The 23995-nt window shown below is 29.8% G+C and overlaps 2 protein-coding genes across 2 annotated transcripts; one reads left to right on the top strand and one right to left on the bottom strand.

Annotated features, from left to right (window-relative positions):
- Nucleotides 1-538: 538 nt before the first annotated feature.
- LOC119662983 (TGF-beta receptor type-1-like) lies at nucleotides 539-1758 on the top strand. The gene is made up of 3 exons (XM_038072642.1): nucleotides 539-807; nucleotides 868-1391; nucleotides 1455-1758. The coding sequence occupies exons 1-3, from the start codon at nucleotides 546-548 to the stop codon at nucleotides 1635-1637; spliced, it is 969 nt and encodes a 322-aa protein (XP_037928570.1). The 5' UTR covers nucleotides 539-545; the 3' UTR covers nucleotides 1638-1758.
- A 3980-nt stretch (nucleotides 1759-5738) lies between these two features.
- On the bottom strand, nucleotides 5739-13094 carry LOC119662982 (serine protease filzig; the record flags this gene model as incomplete). The annotated part of the gene is made up of 8 exons (XM_038072641.1): nucleotides 5739-6034; nucleotides 6142-6261; nucleotides 6324-6439; nucleotides 7527-7711; nucleotides 7807-7993; nucleotides 8370-12129; nucleotides 12187-12233; nucleotides 12741-13094. Coding segments are annotated over 8 exons (4934 nt in total), but the record flags the coding sequence as incomplete, so codon positions are not given.
- Between the last annotated feature and the right edge of the window lie 10901 nt (nucleotides 13095-23995).

Raw genomic sequence — 23995 nt, 5'->3', positions numbered from 1 at the left:
TATTAGAAACATAACATAAGAAATAAAGTTAGCCGTACTGGTTCTGGCCAATCATATATATCATATATCATCGTATATATATAATGGGATAAAAAATATTAGATAAATTCGATCTTTGGAAATCTATAAAAATTTCAGTTTCCAGTTAACACTGGTGTTGTTAACTTATAGCAGACCCACTACAAATTGAATAGTTAGCATTATTTTCTTATTTTGATTTCCGGATAATATCATTTCTACATTTTTTTAAAATTAATAATTTGAATTTACTTCAATTTACTATAGAATGCCTGAACAAAGACATAGACATTGGGGATGTAGATGTTAAAAATGTCATTAAAAGTTTCGATTTCAAAGATTAAGCCCGACGCAGATTTTTGTTGAAAAGTATTAAACTTTTACCACTGCTAGTAAACTTATTTCCAACATTTTTTCCCGAACCAATAATTTTCCCATTAAACATTTCTTTTATTTTTAGAAAATCTGTACAACTAATGACTATATAATATCATATCGCCATACAGCAACTGATCATTTATGATTTTATGAAAATATATTTATTTTATTATTTAGCTGGTTTACCGTTATTGGTGCAGCGATCTATTGCTCGTCAAATACAATTATGCCATGTTATTGGAAAGGGTCGCTTCGGTGAGGTATACCGTGGACGTTGGCGTGGTGAAAATGTTGCAGTCAAAATATTTTCTAGTCGTGAGGAATGTTCATGGTTCCGAGAAGCAGAAATCTATCAAACCGTTATGTTAAGGCATGAAAATATATTAGGTTTTATTGCGGCAGATAATAAAGGTCAGAAATAAATAATTAGGTTTTTGCGAAATGTGAAAGTTTCTAAATATGTATTTGTAGATAATGGTACGTGGACGCAGCTATGGCTAGTAACTGATTATCATGAAAATGGGTCGTTATTCGATTATCTTACAACGCATATTGTTGATACAAAAACAATGCTTAATATGGTACTTTCAATTGCTACTGGTTTAGCACACTTGCATATGGATATTGTAGGTACACGAGGAAAGCCAGCCATAGCACATCGTGACTTGAAGTCTAAAAATATATTAGTAAAGTCAAATTTAAGTTGTGCTATTGGAGATTTGGGTTTAGCTGTACGTCACGTTGAAAAAAATGATTCGGTTGATATTCCTTCAACTCATCGTGTGGGCACGAAAAGATATATGGCACCCGAAGTACTAGATGAAAGTATGAGCGCACAACATTTTGATTCATACAAACGTGCTGATGTATATGCTTTTGGGTTAATATTATGGGAGATAGCACGTCGTTGCAATAGTGGAATGATGTATGATGAATATCAATTACCATATTATGATGTGGTGCAACCTGACCCAAGTATTGAGGAAATGAGAAAGGTAATACTGCATTGAAAATTCACTGCATTCGAATAATAATGTTTATTTAATATTTTATATTAGGTTGTATGTGGTGATAAAATGCGACCTAGTATACCAAATCGTTGGCACACTTCTGACGTGCTTCACAGCATGGCCAAAGTAATGAAAGAGTGTTGGTATCCAAATCCTGTTGCGAGGTTAACAGCACTTAGAATTAAAAAAACATTGGCTAGTATAACAGTAGAGGACAAAATTAAACACTGAACATTTTATTAAAATGTTTTATTGTTTGTAATAAACTGACCCATAAAATAAATATAAATACTATTTCACTTATGCATTTGCGTTGGATCGGATATAATTATGCATACAGTTTTTATATTGTTTTAATTAAAAATAATTTTTTCATTACTTGAAATAAGTAAATAAGAGATAAATACATTTTATTGATTATTTTATAAAAAATATATAGACCTTTTAAATTATAAATTCAATAACCCATGTGCAATTAAATATCTTTTTCAATAGTTGCAACTAGTTGATTTTGCGATAGCCCCCAAAGTTTTTGTTTTTACTCAATTTACCATTACTGGAATGCAATGGTAATGTAATGTATTAAATTCATAAACATTTTGGAATGTTCACCTATATACGTATAATATTCATAAAAAAAGTGCTTTGACTCTATGTACAATTACACATAATGTTAATACAAAATTATAATGGAGTTAAAGTTAACTTATGGAGATTTATTCGCGATGTATAGCATTGGTTGTTCCAAATGTACAAGTTTTTTTCTAACACATTGAATATGTAGATAAAAATAAATGTTACCCGAAAATGTTTCAACATATTTTAAAAACAGTTTTAATAATTTCTTTATTATATAAAATTATTGAATTAATTATATAAATTAGTTTTATGAAATGGTAGTTAAATTAGTTTTAAAAACAAAGAACATTTAAAACACTAAAATTATATAAAAATTGACCATGCAAAATTTCGTATCTCATTTAAACTTAAATGTTTATATTACACATTATTTATATTTATGCTGTATTAATGTCTTATATATAAAATGATATACATTTTTAAATTAAATGTTAAAGTTGTATATAAAAAAGCTAGAACTCAATTGATCAATATTTCATTTAACATTTTATAAAATAAGTTAATTAAATAAGGTTTAAGTATGTAAACTTTATATATCTTATAAATGCTTAAGGATTAAGATAAAATTTGTCCACCTTATTCAACAGTTGAAGGTACCATTGTATAAAATTTTTGTTTTATTTTAAAAATTTTAACTGAGCTAAATTGTTTAATATTGACCTCATCATAAATATAAAATAAATAACAAAAAAAAAAAGAAATAGATTATTTGAAGACTTTTCAAAGACTGATAAACAGCAAGACCACTTTCCAATATATAAAAAATTTGTCAATGTAATACTGCTAAACCTTCCAAAATCTGTATTTTGAAACATATTTTTACAATGTTTTACATAATTTTATATTCACAGAAACAGTTTTCCTATCATATGCCATACACTAGAATAATATATAAAAAATGTTCAGTTCGTGACACAAAATAATCGTAAAATATATGAAAAATATATAAAATGAAAAGCATTTAAGTAGAATTTGTTCCAATCGATTATTAAATTATGTTTTAATAAATGATTTTGTTTATAAGCACAGAAGCTAAGGTTTTGTGTTTTTAAAAGTTACTATAATAAATATTTTATTCCAGGCTTATGCGAAATTTACAACAAAAAAAAATATTTGAATATATTTAATATGTTAGAATTTTATTTAAAATTATTGTATATATTTCTGTAAGAGTAAAAATATAAGTAAACACATATTTGCTTTTTGTTTAGTTACCTTAATTTAATGAAAATAAAAAATGACAAATTTTTAAAATATGTTTATTAATTAATTTTTTATTTTTAATTATATAAAATATTGATTAAATAAAACATTATAGTTTGAAGTTTAAGTGTTTGAGTATTTTAAACTCATATTTGGGGTCAGGGTCTTAAAGCATTTTATTATTTTAATTAGCAAATAAATAAAATAAAACTGCTTATAAGCAATAATGCACGGTTAGGGCATATTCAAAAAATAATCAGAAATCTGTGGGTGATTATTGTGATATTATTTATTATAGTGTGTATGAGTGTATTACAAATCCAACTTTTTATTTTATTTTGACTTTTTATTGATAAAATGTGTATAATCTATGAAGCTCTACTGCAAAACAATGCAATTAAAATGGTTTGACGCGGTCTATGTATTATACATTTTCAAGTTTTCCTTCAAAAAAAATTGCAAAATCAGTTGAAAGCATATTTTTCAAGAAAAAGTATTTCACAGATATATAACCGTTATGTTCAAGTTGAAAAAAAGAGTAAAATTTTGTGTTTTGTAATTTGTTATATAAATTCTATATTTTTTAGAAATAATATAAAATAAAAAATCTGGTGAAGTAAATATTCTGCACTAGGGCTTATTTCTATATGTATTATCGGCAATTTCGTCTACTTTCTGGATCCAATAAAATGACTTGTCCTGTTTGCCTCTAATTCTTTTGGTTTAAATAAAGGCTTAACACGAAATTGATACAATGAATCAATTTTTGTTAATCCATTTATTTTATTACAATCTGTCAGGTATAAATGACAATAAGAAATATTTAATAATATGAGTCGTAATAATAATTATTATGATCTGAAAAAAGAAAGGCGCATATGGACTATGCTCAGTGTCATATCCATATATACTTACAATTAAAATGTGTGATCTATTTATACATATGTAAAACGCCTCTCGACGTTTTTCTTCTCAGTCTTATAAAAGTATTGGAGGACACATCAGGTGTGTAACCAGCATATATATGTGATGAGCATTATTCTTCGTTATACACCAATTCATTCGTTATATACCAAGGTGCATTTGTGATTATTCGTAGTGTTGTTGATTGAAAACGTTGAATAATTCCCAGGTTTGTCTGCTGCAGTACCCCATAATTGGGCTCCATAATTTCATGTAGGTTTTAGTACAGTTTTGTATTAAGCAGCTTATTGTCGAGTGACACGGCTGAGGAACAAAATAAAGCATTATTTGGCAATATCTGAATGGGTAGACAGGTTTTACGGTAATCAGATTTTTCAGATTAAGCGAGTTAAAATATTTTAGAAATGACTTTATTTGGCGCTGTGTAAAATTGCTTTTTAAACGGTTCAATGGATCTATATCACCGTACCAAAAAATGTTGGTTTTAATCACATCTCATCACAAACAAATTTTACATCTAACACAACTTGTGTAGAACGATACACTTCATTTCAGTCGCTAGCTATTCTACTAGGTTGTACTAGAAAATAATTCCTAGGGTTAAAGGAAAAATTAAAACTACGGTCTCTCTGTCTCACTCTCCCTCTCTCTCTGAATATTGCACGGTTAATAAAAACGGAATAATATCCGTTTTTATAACGGATAAATACATATAATATTTAATGCAAAGCATCTAATGAAAATCAAGAGCCCTTTATCTGAGGACATAATGAAAATAAAAAAGAAGAAGAAGTATGAAAAATTCGCAATATTTAATTAATTGAGATATTATTTTTAAAGTGAAAACGCAAAAGTGAAGCAGAAATATTTATGTGGCAAATTGCAAGTAAGTCTCAAATTATGGTAGATGTAACAGGGTTCTTCCCTATAAGGATAAAGAATACAAATAAAGAATAATTAATTGATTTTTTATTGAATTTTTACTTAATCATATATTTTTTTATATTTAAATAAATTATTGGAATTGTGCTTAAAATAAATTCACTTACTCTTTCAACAATTTTTAAGTAAACTAAGAATTCGTTACACTTGTAAATTTTTCTACATTATTCTAAAATTGTTATCTAATATAAATAAATAAATAAATAAATAAATAATAATAATGACATATAGTATGCATTGTTAATGCTTCGAAATGCAAATAAATTCACAAGGTAATGAGCGAATGACAAAAATATTAATCAATCTCGTCATTTCGAATTGTACATATGATATAAAATAAATACATAATTATATAAATATTTTTAAGCCTAAAAATTCCTAGTATAAAATAAATAAATAACTTAAGTTATTAAATAATCGTACAATTTCAAATTCAGACTAAGTACTTTTCGCAATAATTTATACTAAATTAAAATTGTGCCATTCATATATATACGTAAATATATATAAGTAAATCTTCAGAGAAACGATTTGTAAAGCGATTTTAAATAGTTTATATAGAAATATAGAAAGAAGTAAAATAAAACTAAATTTATTAATTAAGAAAGGCGTTGTTGGCACGACTGGTACTGGTAGGTTAAAAAATGGTGCTTATTTAGGCAATATGACTGCAAAAAGCTTCCACAAATTTCAAATTTCAAAAATATACATTGGTGTTGGGCAATCATGAAGTAAGAATACTGGATTAATTAAATTTATTTTACACCAGTTATGCTTCTTAACCATGGCTTATAAAATGTGGTGCGCATGTACACTCCGGGTAGATATGGCGCCGCACATTTTATTCCATGCGAAACAGTGCCTGCCAATTCGTAGCGACCGTCCTGGCGTTGCAAAACTAGCGGTCCGCCACTATCACCCTATAAATTTAATTTATAAATAAAATTTTTAATTTTTTATTTTCTTTTCAAAAATCTTATTTTTGATAACTAATAAAGTTAATTTTAATTAAGAATTTATATCCTACCTCACACGAGTCTTTTTGTCCATTAGCATATCCAGCACACAAAAATGAACTTAAAATTTTCTTGTTATGACCGGCGGTATGGAACATCTCTTGGCAAACGCTATTTTCAATAATTGGAACCTATGTATTAATTAAAAAATAAATGAAATAACTGAGAAATGAACTACAGAATATGTATTAACCTGAACTTCTTGAAGAACAGATGGTACACCACCTCCATATTTTAATCGTCCCCAACCGGTAACAGTAGCCATACGTCCGGTAAAGTCAGCTTGGTCTGATGGCATACAAATGGGAACTAAAATTATAAAAATTTTTTTAATGCATTGGCAAGAAGATTTTTCATAATGTATTCATAAGTAGTATAGATGTCATGAGAACTGGTATGATGATATATATGATAAACAGCATATTGCTTAACTGAAATTCATGACCACTAATTATATCTTGGCTGTGGTTGTAATAATCAAGCAAGACTATCAGACAAGACTTTTATTGAAATTCAAGAAATTTAAATCAAGCATTAGAAAAACATAATTAACACATCCTGACCGAAGATTTTATCTAGCAAATAATGATCAAAAGTTGCTTGTTAACCGATCATTAGCTGAAATATGTATTTTCCAATAATAATAAAACCAATTCATATTGTGAACGTGAAAACCATCCACTGATATATTGAAGAATGCTATTTTAGAATCAGTAATACTGCATTTAATTTTGTGCATTAGATTCTGTGCCGGTGAAGCCATTAGATGACCTTATTGGCAATATCTACTACTATTTTTTTGTATTATTACTATTATAAATATGTATATACACATTTAAATTATTTCTTAATTATATATTAATATTCCATTAATAAAATAAATTGTTACTTGAGTTCTCCAAGTACAAAACAATAATAATAATTTGAAGACCTCAGAAAAATCTCATAGACAAGTTTTCATTTGCAAATATTTGATGTCACTTCTGCACTTAAGGTATTCAATTCCAACGAAACTCTGTTTGTATAACTACTAAAGTTAGAATATTCCCCAATTATTTCTTTAATTATTTCTTTAATTATTTATTTCTTTCTTTAATTTAATTTGTAGCTAAAAAACTGTGTCTAGTTTTCGTACAATTAACTTGCTAACAGTTCTACAGCATAAAAAATTGGTACCCACATTTCATACGATCTCAAATATAGCATTTAATATAGCCCTTAAGTGAGCCCTCAAGTTGCTGCAAATAATCATTAGAGAAAATGATTGGGTTTAGAAAAATTGTCCAACCAAGTGAATAGATGTGTGTTCTTTAAGCGATTTTCTTATGTATTCTCGTATATTTACTTGTAGTGTTGTGTAAAAAACTACAATATAAAATATTTATATTATATATACCTATATGAGTATCAAATTGTACTGCACTTTCTAGTTCCAATAACGCCAAATCATTTTCAAATGTTGCTGGATCATACTGCCTGTGGACAATCACTCGTTTCACATTTTTCGTCACTGCTCGTTTACTTTCTAAGTCGCCAGATATATCAAATTCACCCATGACGGCTACTAGAGAAGCAAGGAAGCTGTCGTGTATGATGACAAGAGGTAGAAAAGGAAAAAAGTGTGTGCAATATTAATTTATGTTGATAATTTTTAGATAAATAATTAGGTTACTTACCCTGGTTGACAATGTGCTGCAGTTATAACATATCGATTTGATATAAGAACACCGCCACATTTATTTTTCGTAAATAGCCCCAGCCATGTAGATTCGCGCACAAGAACTTGCCATGGATAAGCTCCAAATGAAGCACCTTTGCCGCCAACGATTCTGCCTGATTTTACATGTGGTCGAACGCCGCATTCTGTTGATGGGGATTGAAATGTGAGGTTAGGAGAAGGGAGAGCATAGTAACAGCATAGATGTGTATTGAAGGGTTAATAAGGTTTTTATTCAATAGAAATTGAAGAATTGAAAGGAGCGTTTAAAAGGAATAAATGGATATTGGTTAAAAGTTGTGTGTGATTTCGTTGATGCGACGCACTATGAAATTTTGTTATGCATTGGGTTACAGATATTTTAGTTTGTTAATTTTATCGGTTTAGGAAAAAGGATTTTTGGATTTTTGGATTCAAAATGATGTTAAAGTGTTTGTGAGTGATAAATTAAGAAGAAAAGAAACAGTTGTTTCGGATCTATGCATGGTAATTGAAAGGAATATATTATTATTTAAAACTTACGAATTTTACGTCCACCACTTCCGGAAGAACTAACGCTTTCATTTTGATCAATTTCATTTTCATTTGGATTAATGTCCTCTTCATCTTCTTCATCTACTAGTTCATCTTGCGCGGGTGCTAATGTTGTGGTGTATTTTTTAGTTGGTTTACCTGTGCTTGGCTTGCGTGTTGTTGTACGTCTAGTTACTGGTTTCCTTGTGGAAACTGTAGTTTTCTTATTTGGAGCTTTTGTTGACAGTCGTGTGACTGGTTTCTTTGTCGTTGACTTAGTTACTTTCGTCTTAACTGTTGTTACGCGGGTTGGTTGTTTTGTCGGTTTACGTGTATATGTCGTGGTGCCAACAGAAGAATGTATTGTGTCTGCCTGATATGTGGAAATTGGAACTGAGTTTCCTGGTGTTTCATCTATTAAATCAGCCAATGCATCAAAATTACCCTGAAGTGATTCCACTATTTTATGTACTAAAGTATTCATTTTGTCTTTAAGTACTCCATCTTCAACGAAAGCTGGTGTGGAAAGTTCAAGATCGCTTGTAACTGCACTTGAAGTTGCTGACATATTTAGATTTGGATTTCGTACTGGAGGGAAATTAATGAAATCATTTATTGATGTAGCTCCTTCTCCTGTTAGAGATAAGTCAGTTTTTTCGTCTGGTGTTTTGTATGGAGGATAATTAGGCGTGGGTTTATAATAACTAGAATATGATGGCCTATTATCAGATGTTATTACGTACATAGCTTCAGTGGTTGCTTGTGTAAATGGAGATTGAGCAATATTTTGAACTCCATAATATCCGGAATCGTCAAAATCATTTGAGGAAATCGGTGGAATGTTTACAAATTCTTGTGATGATATTTTATCATTTGGTTTTGGTGTTGTATTAAAATAAAATGAATTTAAATTGTTATGTATAGTATTGTTATGTTTCTGGATCCAAGTACTTGAGGTAACGGCGTAATTACCAGTGGGTTTCGGTGTAATTAAAACGGTTGGAACCGGTGGTCTAACAGTTGTGTGAACTTTTACAAAAACAGGTTTTTTGTAATCATTTTGTGGGCGTTGCGACACCACAGGCGTTTGCTGATATTGAGATTGAGAAGAGTAAATACTTGATAATTTATTATTAATATTCTGTTGGACATTATTTTGTACGAATGTATCTAATTTATCATCCGCAATGATCAATGGCGGTATTTCACTTTCGTGGTACTCAAACGTTGCTGGAGGACGTGGAGAAGTGGGTCCAGTTACATAACTTGTTGAAACGGGCTTGTTGGGAACTTTTGTTTTAAGCGGCTTTGACGTGTTTGGACGTTTTCCTACATGTATAATACTTGGTTCCTTTGAGACGTTATCATTATAATTTGCGGAAGAGGGCATTTTTATTATGCTTACTTGTTGATAATCTGATGTAGGTTGCGTGTTTAGTTTTATGTCTGTATTTGGTTTAACGTTTTCCTGAAAATATGTGTTTGTGGCGATTTTATCCTTATAGTTGTTATTATTGACTAGATGCTGTGGATTTTCGGAACTTGATTGTATTTGTACAGTTTCATAATTATACAAGTTTGATGGTTTATAAATTGGTTTATCATACGAATTTAATGGTTTGTTTGAAGTTGGCTTTTTAATATTTTGTGTTCCAATCGGAGAATAACTTTGATATGAACCTGAATTTTCCTCTTCATTTTCTTGATATTGAGACGGTGTTTTTGAGTTGTAATTTTGAACTGTTGGTTTTTGTAAATAGATCGTCTGATCATTTTGAATTGTCGGTGGTACAGTTAAAGGTACTTTTGTATTAAGCTGATAATTGTTTTCTGGAGATGAGGTTTGAAGAGATGACTGAACATATTTATTTTGAGAAGTTATTGGTCTTGGCGTAATTTTTTGATTTGTGGAACTGGGGCGTTTATTTATGAGTAAGTTCGGCTTATTTGTATTTTTTATCAAATTTGGAGTTGGGTTGGAAACGTACAAAGTGGTAGATTCATATTGGGGTTGTATTATTGTTGCAGTGGTGTCTGAAAGATAAGATAATGTTGTTGGTTTCGATGTTGTTTGCTTAGTAGCATAACTATCTTCATCGACATAACTAATGGTAGTGAATTTACCAGCATCTGAGCTTTGATGTAAGGAGCTTTGTTCATTTTGTTGGTATGTATTAGTTGTTTGAGTATACGTAGTGATTTGCGGCTGTTTTGAATTATTTTGTGGCACTACGCCGATATAAGATGCAATTGGATGTTGTACATTGTTGTTTGTCTGCAGTAAATTTGAATAAGTTGCGGCGGATTGGCTATATATTGGTTGAATCGTATTCGATGGGTTTGGTTTTTCTGAAGTAGTTGACGATTTTTGTGGACTTGTGTTACTTTGCTCATTTATATCAGCAGACAAATTGCCTTCTTCGTCAATATACGATACATCAACTGGATACGCTATTCCCAATGCAGGCATTTTATTGAATTCTGATGTTTGATGAACTGTGTCTGGAGCTGTAGCATCATTATATGTCATTTCAGGCATTGTATGGTCTTCCAATACTGAAGTCAGACCTACATCATATCCTGATAATGACGGAATTTGTTGTTTATCAGAATTTACTATTTTGTTCAAATTCAAGATTGTAGTTACTGGTTCCAAATAAGCTGGTACTGTAGAGGTTGGATAGCTTGGTTGATTTTTGATTGCATCAGTATCGGTGACTGATAATTTTTCACTTGTTGCTGGACGAAGTTTTGAATTGAGAGTAGATGTAAAATTTTTGGAATTATTATTTAAAATATAAGAATTTGTAACATCAGAAACATATGAAGGCGTTTGATTATTTACTATATTATAAGCTGGGCCATGGTTTGTGTTATTTAGTTGCAAAATTATAGACTCGATTGAGTCAACAGGAGTAGTAATTGAAGCACTGGTCGTTGGATTGCTGCCTGTACTGCTAAAGTCGGATTTATTTTTTTCTGTACTAAAATTAGTAGTTTGATATGGAGAACTGATAAAGACTGGAACCGGCTCGTATCCAGTAGAGAATTGCAAATCGTTTTCGATTAGAACAGTTTCAGCTCCAGGATGTGTAATATCACTATGAGTGAATTCTCCCGCATTTAAGTTAAGATGATTTTGGTGTGGAGAATTTGCTTGAGCATGATCATTATGAACAAATGCCGGTCTTACTTCCGTGTGCTGGGGATCTGGCTGCGGGGTAGTTCCTTGTTTGTGACTTAAGTGATCTGTTTTTTCATTTGTAAATAGATTTTGTGAAATATTGGGTGGAGTTTGACTAACGGCCATAGGTTCTTCGAATGAACTCGACTCTGAACTTGATTGATCATTAATGCCAAGACTTGATATTTTCATTGGTATTTCTGTAGTGAAAGTTATTTGATCATTTTCATGTCCAGGGGGTAATGTACTTAACACTTGCATTACAAAATCATCGTTTTGCACATGTGATGAAGGTGAAGATATTTTAACAGAATTTTTATTCACATGAATAGTCGGCGGCGGATTTTGAAGGCTATCTAAACTGGTCTCTTGTTTAGAACCATTTTCATTCTCAACACTACCCGATTGAATACTTTCTTGTAAGCTGAAATTGGTATTCTCATCAAGTTGCTGATGTGAACTTATAGAACTCTGCTGTTCATGCTGATTTTCATTAGAGTTTTGGTACGTATTACCAGTAGTGTCGGTGGTTAATATATTTTCCAAACTGCCGGTACCACTGCTTGTCATAGTATACTCTGGTCTCTGGGTTTCAGTTCTGATATCGGATACCGGTTTGTCATAAATATTTTCACTTAGTTGTTGATAAACTTTATTTAAATTTTCCTGCTCGTAAATATTTTGCTGTGAATTATCTAAGTCTGGGACGTGATAATTTGCAGAATTGTTTTTTTCAATATGTGTTACAATTGCAGTATTCGTTTGAGAATATTGAGGTTCATTTTGGTAACTTAGATTATTCAATTGATTTGAATCGTTTCCTTGTTCTTGTTCCTGTTCTTGTTGTGAAATGTCGTTATAGTTATCATAGGATGAAATTTTGTCATTATTTTTTATGGGATCTCGATGCGATTGATATTTAGTATTTTGCTCAGCTGATGAAGAATCATAAGAAGCAGAGTTTATTTTCTGATTATAGTCTGTTTTTTGCACATCATGAAGCAAATTGTCATTGTACGAATTGACAATCGTTGTTATTTGATAATTGTTTAGCTCATCGTTGTTATTTTTATTGTTTGTGTGTTCATTTTTCTGTAAATCAGTATAGGAGTTCTCTTGAGATTGCTGCAAGCTATCACTGTAGCTATCAACTGGCTGGCTTATATTATACTTGGGTAATTTCTCGTTCTCATATCGTTCATCGGCAAGATGCTCATTATTTATGTTTTCTCCATAATTTTCATAGGATTGTGCTGCAGCTGAATTGGATATTGTTTGCTGCAATTTATGCTGATGTTGATGATAGTAAGCGTTTTGAGCTTCATTGATTAATGTGTGTTCTACATCATTGGCACTGGGTATCTGACAACAGGCGCCAAAAAGAAATCCATCCATACAAGCACCAACAACTTCACCATTACGCTGTGCGCATTCATGATTAAACATGCAAATTTTGGGTCCGTCATAACGTGGATCAGTAGACGGTAGTGTTTTGGTTGCTCGGCAGTTTTTAGGTGTAATTCGGTACCCACCAAAAAGTTTTCTACTTTCTGTAAAGAAATAAAAATTAATTAATATAAGACATTATTTAATGAATTATAAATGAATAAAACTAAACAAATAAAAGGAAACAATTGATGAAGTTTTGGTGAAGAATTTATATTGCAATAATCATTTTCTTTTACATAAATTGACAATGTTGTTTTGATTTAAGAGATTTGAAACTGTTTTTTAATTCATATAGAAGGGAAATCATACAAAGTTGCTGTGAAAGAGTAATTAAAGAAGTGAAAGTTATTAATTGTTAATCAATTAAAAATTGGAAAATGGAAACTTCAACTTAATTATTTAACTTTATAATAAAATTTATAATTTCAGACTAATATTTCTAGCTTGTGGAGTTTTAATTATAAATTTTAAATTTGAATAAATAATATTGATTATAACTCTTCTTATCGGTTATGTTGACTAAAAATAGTTAAGTCAAATATAAAAAAATTGAATTTAAATATTTATACAACATATGACTGTGGTATTACCCTGAATTGGTCATTATATACGGCTATACTTCTATTAGGAATAACCGACATATTATTATATGTATTTAAATCTAATAAAGATCACAATAACAACGAATTGTTAAAAATGCTAATATTGTAATAAGAATTACTATAACAACATATTTAAGTTCCTTCGGCGATTCAGATCTAGAACGTTCAGAAAACATGAAATGAGTTAATAACTATTACGACAGAATAAAAGAAAAACAGAAAATTTATGATTGATAAATGATTAAAAAATTTCTGCAATGTGATCTAATTGGGAAAAAGGTATCACCGATAGTTTTATTATTAATCAATATGGAAGTTTTTCGAACTGTAGTGAACAACAACAAAATTTCATTTTATAAATATGGTATTTTAATTGATTGAATTTTTGGCTGTTTCGGGTATTACCAAATACCCATCATCAGTGGTCTTCAGAAATATTTCTTATACTCAATTATACGTAAATAATATTATGAGACTGCAAGTATCAGAATTCGAATTTGTTCCCTGCCAAATTTGAAGTTTAGAGTCAGCGCACCTTAACCAGCTGACTCAAAGCAATATTTAACTTTAATGTTCGCACATTTTTCTGGAGTTGTGTAAATTTGTTGTGAAAGTTTATTAACAAATTCACTTGCTGTATTTATATTAGAAAGAAATAATAACCCAGCTGTACAATAATAATTGAATTAGTTATATTTTTATTTTTAATTGTTAAATTTCGATACTATTTCTATAATAATCAATGAAATCGAAAATCACTTGCACTTACCTATATAGTGAATATTTCACGAGAGTTAATATGTAGTTTTAAATTTATTCATTGATTTGTTAATCGGCTAATTAAGATATAAATATAACCCCAATCTCCAGAATAAGTTCTTACTATAAAGCAAACCAAGATGACATTACTTAAATCACTTAAGAATAATAATTTAAGTATTCATTTGGGTAGATCTATGTGTGTCCATGCTTTAAGACTAAAGTGACTAAAAAAAATACGCTTTTATTTTCTTCATAATTTTCATTTTTCGTTTTTTTTTTCTTGTATAAAAAATTTAAACTGAAACTTAATACATTGTATCATAAATATGTTTGGAGCACGCCATACAAAATTTACATAGAGAGACAAATAAGTTGAATATTTAATATAAAGTATTTTTCGGTTGCGTCGACACCCACAACCTGTGTTCAAGAGGTCCAGAGTAACTGTCACTTTCACTATGATGAATTTTTAGAAGTAAAACAAAATTACAGTAATATTCAAAGCTCTTCAGACTCCGTTCTTTAAATTTTACTTTTTCAATTAAATTTGGGTAAATCGTTTTACGTAATGAAGACTTGCCACATAAAAGTAAATAATTGCTTGTTTAGGTTAATAATGTCAACGTCTATTTAATGATTTGAGTAGAAATTATTTTGGTATTCATGTTGCCCGAGTGGTTTTGGTTTTTCTCCGCTTATCCAAAAACAATTCCTCTAGCAATTAAAAAAAGATGACCACTTACAAAAGCGAAAGTATGACATTTTCATTTTATGGCTTTATCGTTTTAAACTTTTTCGTTTTTCTCGAACATTGTGCGGAGTAGTCCCCCTAACCCTAACCTTACTTTAAGTTCGTAGATGGTCTATGTACTGCAGTAAAATTCCACAGAGGTTTCGCATACTTGCAAATTCCAAATGAACTCCAAGTGAACGCTTCTACATGTTTCAGTTTTCAGTTGTTAGTTGTCAGTTTTCAGTTTTCAGTTTTGATTTGAAATGGTGAAAAATGAGGTGTCACGTACATATGTTGATACCGCAATGAGTATTTAATGCAAATTTCATTTGTTTTTATTTTGAATTTTGAATTATTTAAGATTTTGAAATGTTAATTACCACTAAGCCGAGTTTCTTAATTTCTTCTTTAGCTTTCACTTTTCTTTTGTTGGACTAACAACGAATGAATTTAAATGTTCAAGTTTTTAACTGAATCTTATAAGGTTTTAAACGATTTGCGATGATTTGAATATTAGAAACTCAGATGGCACTTGTGGATGTATTTACATATATTTGCAATCCAATTTGTAGTTTAGATGAGAATTGCACCCAAATAGTCGACTTCTTTATTTGTCGCTTTCTTTCAAATATATTACTATATCTAACACAAGTGCTTTACAGTTTCCTGGTAGCTATGGAAAATCACATGAATTTATATTCAAGGCAATACATTTGTCAAAGCAAAATCCATTTAATGCGATTAAATTTTTTAGGTAAAAAATAATATGCATTTTACAATATTTACAATATTTTTTCTGATCTGCACAGAAGAAACTAAATAACGAACTATTCGAAAATAAGACTTTCAATAATCACAGTAATAATCGCAACTATAGTTTTATTTGCTTTTCTTATAAAAAAATGCATGATCGAATATAAAATTTAATTCAATAAACCTTTCGATTAGATAATGAGAAGAGATAATTCAAATCAATTAATACCGCACTAGTTATGGAAACTTGTTTCATATGGAACTTCTGTCATCAGAGCAGATTAAGAACTCATCAGAGCAGATTAAAAGCTTTAAGGGGCTTTGTGTAATCAATAGTGAAACTAGTACAATAGGACTCTTCTGGCTCTTAATAATAATAAAATATCGTTGATCTAAAATATATAACCATATTCACATAAATAGTTGTTTGATTAGTTATCATATTTGTATAACATACGATAATCGTTTACAATGACCTCAGTGAAGGGGCGCTTGTACGAATAGAAATCGCTCTATATTTATTGTTGTAGTGGTTTTATAAATAAGAAAAACAGGTTCATCTACAAATACGATCCCGAAAAATGTTATCTTTGCAGTGATGTATTTAGAGATAAGAATTTAACGGTTAGAAGCCTAATGGCTATATAGTCTAACATAAATTTATTCAAAACAAGGTGAACAAGAAAGATTAATGGGTGATTTATTTACAAATGCGATACCGAAAAATGTAATCTTTGTAGGGGTGGGTTTAGAAGTACTACTTCAGCGGTTAAAAGTCCAATTGGTTTATACTCGTAATCTAAATTTATTTAAAATAAAGGAGTTTTGCTACGGATGGCTGTAATACTGATACTCATGCTCTTAAAACTGGTGCTAAGTCTTCTTATAATTAATTTAGTGGACTGAAAATAAACGTTGACTAAATATATTTTCTAGTATATATCTTCTTGAAACAATCCTGGCTACGCTTCTAATTGTTTCGTATGATGTGTGAACGATTTTAATTGTGCCTTAATACTTTATAACTGAAGGAAATTTAAGTTTAAGTGGTAAAAACTTCATAAAAGATATTAAAAATAACTATTCAAAAATTATATTTAGCCATAAAACGATTATTATCTCAAAATTTTATCTTATAATCTAATAAAATTTTAGTTGATTTCATTCAACTGACTTATTTGGTATTTAAATAATTATTTTATATCGGTTGATCCGTTTTGCATCCTTTTTGAGCAATTTAGAAATAAAGTTTATGCCATTTTCATATCTAGTTCAAATTTACACTAGATTTATAAATGGTATATATTACGTAAGCAGCAAAAATCTAGACATTTCAAACAAACTTAAAATAAAACTATGGAATAAAGATATAGAATACATTTTTAAGGCATAAGTTGTGGTAATCGAGCAAAGACACAGTTCACCGATCGTGAGTATTAAGTTTTATAATAGTATTTAAGGAAACTCCTTCATTATTACCTTTTTCTAATAAGAAACAATATTGCAAACACTCAAATCAATGTAACCCAAATTTTCTAAACAGATTGAGCACCTATGATTTTTATATTTGAACAAATCTTTTCAGTAGGGCTAATACTTCGAATAAAATGTTATTTTATTTATCTTAAAGAAAACATTTTAAAGTATCTATTTTCCGGGTGTGTATCTGAAATATCTAAGAACATATAACTAGGACATGACCTAACCTGACGTCACTTTATCTCTCCTCGCAAAGTTAAGTGAAGAACAAGCACTTTTACATAATTTTTCTTTTTATTATTACCTTTTGTAAATGATTTAAAAATATTATTTCTTCGAATTCTAGATTGTGGCGGCTCAAATACGTCTCTTCTTGAACCGTATAAGTAATTTCATGGACTTTTCAGTTTTCACTGTATCCTGGATTAAATGAATCTACAAACGAGATCACCAACAAACGAGAATGGCTATACTTTGAAAGACTAGTAACCATTGATTACTAGTCTAATCAGGTTGATTAGTAGCGAAATTAACCTGAGATGTGATCATGTTTGTGATGAAATTCCTCGGTTTTGAATTTCCATAAAGTGGCATTAGGATTAATAACGCAAAATAGAAACAGCTTGAAAATATTTGAAGCAATTTATGGTAGGCTCCTAACTTAAGTGTGAAATAAATAATAGCTACTATACACATTAAAGCAACACACAAATATTATATACATTAAACAAATCCGATGGGACTTGTATTCATATATCTGTTTTGACAGATATTTTTGAATCATAAAAATGGAATTGCACTCTTTAGAAAAGCATTTTGTGCATTTGCCAAAACAATCAGAATTGGTTTACCATGTGCCATAATTATCATATTTCCTAAATCAGGAATGTCCAGATTAGATGCAATCGCGGGCCAATATAAATTACTGTGCAGATTGGAGGGTCGCATAAACAAATACATACGTTCATAGTTGTTATTATACAAACATCATAACATTATAAATAGGGTTATAATATTAAATTTAGTTTTATTAATTTATCAATTTAAATTCAATTTAAAAATAATGTAGTTCTACCAGTACACTAACTAAAATAAAAACATGTTACTCGAAGATTTTTAATATAATGAACTTCACTAAAATAAAAGAAGGATAAGAGCTTATAATTATTTACAAGCAATATGGATATGGATGGGCTGTCAAAAAAAAGAAATTTAAATGGAATTAATCGTGGTTAATATATATTAAAAGATTGTTTTAAAATGTTATCACGCTGTACTTGTAAAAGCCACAAAAGGTCAAACTAATTAATCAAATTGAGAAACTTCTTCCTTACGTGGGAGTTTAAACTTGCAATTCTCATACGCAGATGGCAAAGTATGTTAATTGCCCAAATTTTAACAAATAAAATATACAACTTCAATTTGATCTGCAAAACATCGATATTACGAATCCAATGTAAAAGGATATAAATTATACATATGGGTTTTGAAAAAATAGTTGACTCAGTGTTAATTTCAACAGTGCTTATTATTACAATTATGGTTTAAGTCACACTTTAAATCTAATTTCTCTTAGAGTTTGGGGAGTATTGTATGTGGGTAGTATAAACCATCATTTTTTGAAAATGGTAGGGCTATGTATATTTACGCTGCTAATTTTCAGTGGGTAGCCACCACTGTTGTCCACGTATTATCATTGAACAATATACTAAGGGCATGGCTTTGTAATCATGATATGGTTATGAGGCCGTGACAGCGACAAAATTCCACAAGCTTTTAACACAAAGGAATAAGTATACAAATTAATCAGAAATCAAAAAAATTGATATTCGAAACAAAGAATTATATCAGTAATAAAATGCAAGGTGCATCTCATTTTGATTGATCACAACGCAATTGGATGACCGACAAATTAAACAAGCAAGATTAGTAACTCGACGATATGTAACATAAAATTTGGTATGAAAATTTCAGTTTTCATACTGAAATGTAAGATGAAAACTTCTGCTGGATGGAAATGTCAAATTCGATGTAAACACGAAATAGAGAGTATATGGCTTATACTCATAATTGGAATTAATTTAAAGAAGTTATTATTATTATTATGAAAAACCTTTATATAAACACGTAAAAAGGTAATTCCAATAAATAATAAAAGTATAATAAAAGTAATAAAAGTATTGAATAGCTTATCAAGCTTAAATGCTAAAACAGAGACTAGACTTGAGAAAACAAAATATTCCCTGGGTACAGCAAGATAGGACATCTTGTTTACATCTTTCACTTCGCATGAGATGGCAAGCAGTAATATTAAAGTAAATGCTTTTAAAAAAAGAGACATAGAGCAGATTTAAAATTTTTTTCGTATTACCTGTGTAGATAAATTCCACAGAGAAATCAGTCATAGTAATTTTCTTAAATTTAATAATGAATCTTTTTCGGAAATGTATACTTTTTTAATGACCGTCAAAAAATATCTGATTTTAAAGACTTTATTGCCATTTGTATTGTTGTAGAGAAACAATTTATTATTTATTATGGTTTTAATAGCAAATTCGATTTCCTCTTTATTTTTTCTACTAACTCACTAAGCTAAAAAGTTGATCAAAGTAATCAGACCATTGCGATAACCATTTTATTGGTAAAAACGCTAGCTCTTTTAATTAATCGATGATAATTTTTCAATTTACCGCTAATCCACCCAGTTTGCTTTCAACACATTTTCTCAATTTAGCTCCAGGTAAAACATTAAAGATACTTTTGTATTTTTACTTTACTAATATATGTATTTAAAAAATCAGAAAAAGTTTTTAAATAATCTCTTTTGGAATGTATCAAACATTACTTCTTAACTGATATTTAGGCATGTACATTGGCGGCTAAAGTTCTGTAAATTATTGCTAAATTTCTTGCTATTTTATTTGGTAAAAATATGAACAATGCTATAAATATGTATTTTTACCACATCTCAAGGAGAAAATTAATTGAATAAATCATTTCGACATACCAGTACCAGCAGATTATATTTTTATAATCTTTTAATTTTAACAACATTCTCCCAAGACACTTCTATGAATGTATTAATGTACTGCGTTCTTCTATTTGCTAAAGGTAGTAAGAAGCTAGTGAGATGTCTAAAGTTGGCTAGAGGCTACAGCAGCTCCAAATAACTTTTGTAGTATTTGTTTATAAAAATTAAAAGAGGTTTTGAGTTTTTAAATTTAGACTTTAAATATTTGGTTACTTGGCATTGAATTAGATCAGGATATTTTTACAACAGCAAACCCATTATGAACTTTCTAAGATTTAAGCTCTTTAAGTGCTTGCTTGTACGATCTCAGTTTAATTATTTTAAATAAAAAGTGTTATTTACGAGGAAATAGTAAAAAAGTATATATTTCAATATTAAGTAGATATGGTGTTATGTAAACAAAATTGTTCTAAAATATATATTTCCATCTTTTCATTAAAAAATTATTAATCTATAAATAATTATAGATTAACTACATAGCGTGTGATCGCAACAAACATATGAACATAGTCGGATTCTACACACATTTCGAAACTGTCTGTATTGGATGACATCGGATTATCTGAATCCGTGACTAGACTTTGAAAAAATTTTTTAGACAATATTCCCTTCAAGAAATGAATAGAAAAGAAAAAATTTCGAATATATAGCGACTGGTCGGAACGAACATATGGACATAGTCAGATTCTAGATACAGTTCCAAACTGTCTGTATAGGATGACAACGGATTATCTGAATCCGTCCATAGACTTCGAAAGAAATTTTTAGACAATATAACCTTCAAGAAATGACTGAAAAAAAAAAAATTTCGAAGCAAATTACAATATCTCAATCTATACGGATGGCTCGAAAATGAACTGCGGGGCAGAAGCAGAGGGATCTTCGCACCATCTGAAAATATAAACGATTCTCTTAGACTACCTAATGAGGCTACGGTTTTTCAGGCTGAAATCTTAGCAATTAGAGAAGCTTGTCAATGGAAGACGTAGTGTTACCATTTTTGTTGACACCCAGGCAGCAATCAAAGCCCTTGAATCCTTCACAACAAATTAAAAAATAATGAAAGAATGTAGCCCGCTCTGGTACCGGTTTATTTTACCCTAGAGACCATTAAGAGAAGTACCTTCCTCTGCTTTCTTGAACTTGCCAATAACAAAGCACTTAACTTATGTACAATTTCCAGGTTATTATGATCCTCGGAGACCGCGTGAACACTGCAAGGCTTACTGCAGTTCTTTCTGGTCATTTATGTATAGGAACCCACACGGAGAAATTGCACATTTCTCATAAACCTCGCTGCAGAAGTTGTTGAAACCTGCAGGAAGAAGAAACTGTGATACATTTTCTCTTTGCATGCCCTACTTTGGCGTTCAGAAGAAATAGGTTTTTAGGAAGATACTTTCTTGACAATTTATCAGACTGTTTATCGGTGAAGACAAGACAGCTATTAAAGTATCTTAATGTGGTAGCAAAACGGCGAAGAATCGCTAATAGAAGTTATCTAATGACCTGCCACTGCAACCAATCTACCAAGTAACCATAATTATTTTAGGGAGTGCCTTGTGATAAACTATTGTCGAACGTAAAAAATTGTTTAACTAATATTCCGCTGTCTGAGAGAATTATATTGAAGAATTCGATTTTTATAATAATATTATTTTATAATATTCTTTTAAATAAAAAAAGTGTTGACTATTTGATTATTTAAAATAAAAATGTCAACAATTTTATTTATTTAGAAAAGGAAAGTACTTGAATATTTTTTGTAACTATAAATTTCAACTGTTTCTATAGATGGATTTCAATAAAATTTTTATTGCTTATCACTTATAATTTTATTAAATGTGAGTTTAGAATGAAGTTGTTTGATCGGCTCACCATTTTTTGACAGTGCACCATTATTATTGATATCTGCTTCTGCTTCAGTCTTCTCACAAATTTACAATAGGAGAGGTATTTATTTTTACCATAATGTCTGCATAACAGAAAAAATAACTACTTTATTCCATTCTACAAGTAATTAGAACATTTTTCGGATAAAGTTGTGATACGACTACGACTTACATAGCAGAGTTCCATTGAGAACATCATAGTCCAGTGTGAAGACAGCATGAATTTACGCTTATGAAGCGTCTTTTCGACACATTTTACGGAAGTAGCGCTTCTGAAGACTGTATGTCAAGTAAGCTAGTAGCTTGATTGCCGTCTGCTGCCTTCAGCTTATCATGTGATACGCAAACGTGTATTAGTGTTTATTTACATTTTCTTTACTTTTGATACGAGTTCTTTTGGCGCAATACCTGTTTTTACAATTTAACAAATTTGGGTCACTAGTACAGTTTACAGTGTCATTCGGCTTCGCTGCTATACGCCTCGCCTCGTTAATCGAAATGATGTGAGTGGTCAACAAACCTCGCCTGTAATATTTCTGTAATGCTGAGTGACAAAGTATGTAGTATGGTGCGTATAGTGTGCAAAACATATATATTAAACTAGTGGAATCTAATATGTTAAGATTTGTTGTGGTTTGAAGATAGACAAGTGAGTGTAAACAGCATCTTCCCGTTCATGCTTTTGGGAAGTTTAAATAATAAAGTTTAATAAGAAAAACATCACAATGATTCAATTAACATACTCGGATGCGTTGAGATAGTCTATTTCTCATTTGGTACACATTGATCTGCCAATCTGAGTCTCAATAGCTTGTGAGCACATTTTAGTATTATGTTATACGGGTAAATTCTTGTAAGATATTAAGTAAATCGAAAAGAGCATACTAGTTTATTATTGAAGCGCTGTCTGCAATTAGAATTTCTGCATAAGCTGTAGTAAAAAATGACTATTTTTCACACATTATTAGACAGAACTGATAAAAATATTTTAATTGTGTTATTTGCGATAACACATTTAACTATTTAAGTATTTATTAGCAATACAGAGACAAAATGGAAGGATTCCAATTTCTTGGGCACGTCCATCCAATAATGAACTTAATAATCGAATTCAAAATATTGCAATTGGCGTTAGGTGATCTGCAGTTTTGGTTGTTTAATCAATACAAAAGCTATTGATTAAATTAAAAATAAAAGTAAAAAAAAACTTTAGTTCTCATTATTACAAGAAGTACACTATATCGACATATAGAATACCCTTCCTTTTGTAAACATGTCGCAAAAGAACACATAAAATTAGCACTACTTTTAATGGCAACTTTGGATAAAGTGGAAATTTTGTTGGGCTCATACCTAAATTCAAATACGTAATAAAATTTAAAGTTAAAATTTCGAAAATGAATAATAATTCTTTACGATTATTGATATAAATATTTTTTTTTTGCATGATTGTGAATAAAATATAATTTTTCATGCATTTTAACAGTAAAATAATAAATAGAAACATTCGTATTTGTTACGAACAATGACCACACGAAATACGAATAACTAACGAAATTATTCGTTGACAGCAAATTTTATAAGTCATTCACAATAGACCAATTTTTAGTCTTGGCAACCATGTGATTTGAGCTGATTATTAGTTAAGCGATTTAAAAAAGGTTGGACTGAATAAGCAAGCAGTGTTTTTGTTTCATATACATATAATTTTCAAAATAAGCGGCTGTTCTTTTGAGATATAGTTACAAAA

The sequence above is a fragment of the Teleopsis dalmanni genome, unplaced genomic scaffold, assembly GCF_002237135.1.
Source record: "Teleopsis dalmanni isolate 2A unplaced genomic scaffold, ASM223713v2 unscaffolded_contig_0054, whole genome shotgun sequence".
In the NCBI taxonomy this organism is placed as follows: Eukaryota; Metazoa; Arthropoda; class Insecta; order Diptera; family Diopsidae; genus Teleopsis; species Teleopsis dalmanni.
This window is presented reverse-complemented; position numbering and strand designations above follow the sequence as displayed.

Coding starts and splice junctions, on each gene's coding strand:
- LOC119662983 (XM_038072642.1), top strand. CDS start 546: ATGAAAATATATTTATTTTATTATTTAGCTGGTTTACCGTTATTGGTG. Junction 808..867: donor TATTGCGGCAGATAATAAAG/GTCAGAAATAAA, acceptor ATGTATTTGTAG/ATAATGGTACGTGGACGCAG. Junction 1,392..1,454: donor GTATTGAGGAAATGAGAAAG/GTAATACTGCAT, acceptor ATTTTATATTAG/GTTGTATGTGGTGATAAAAT.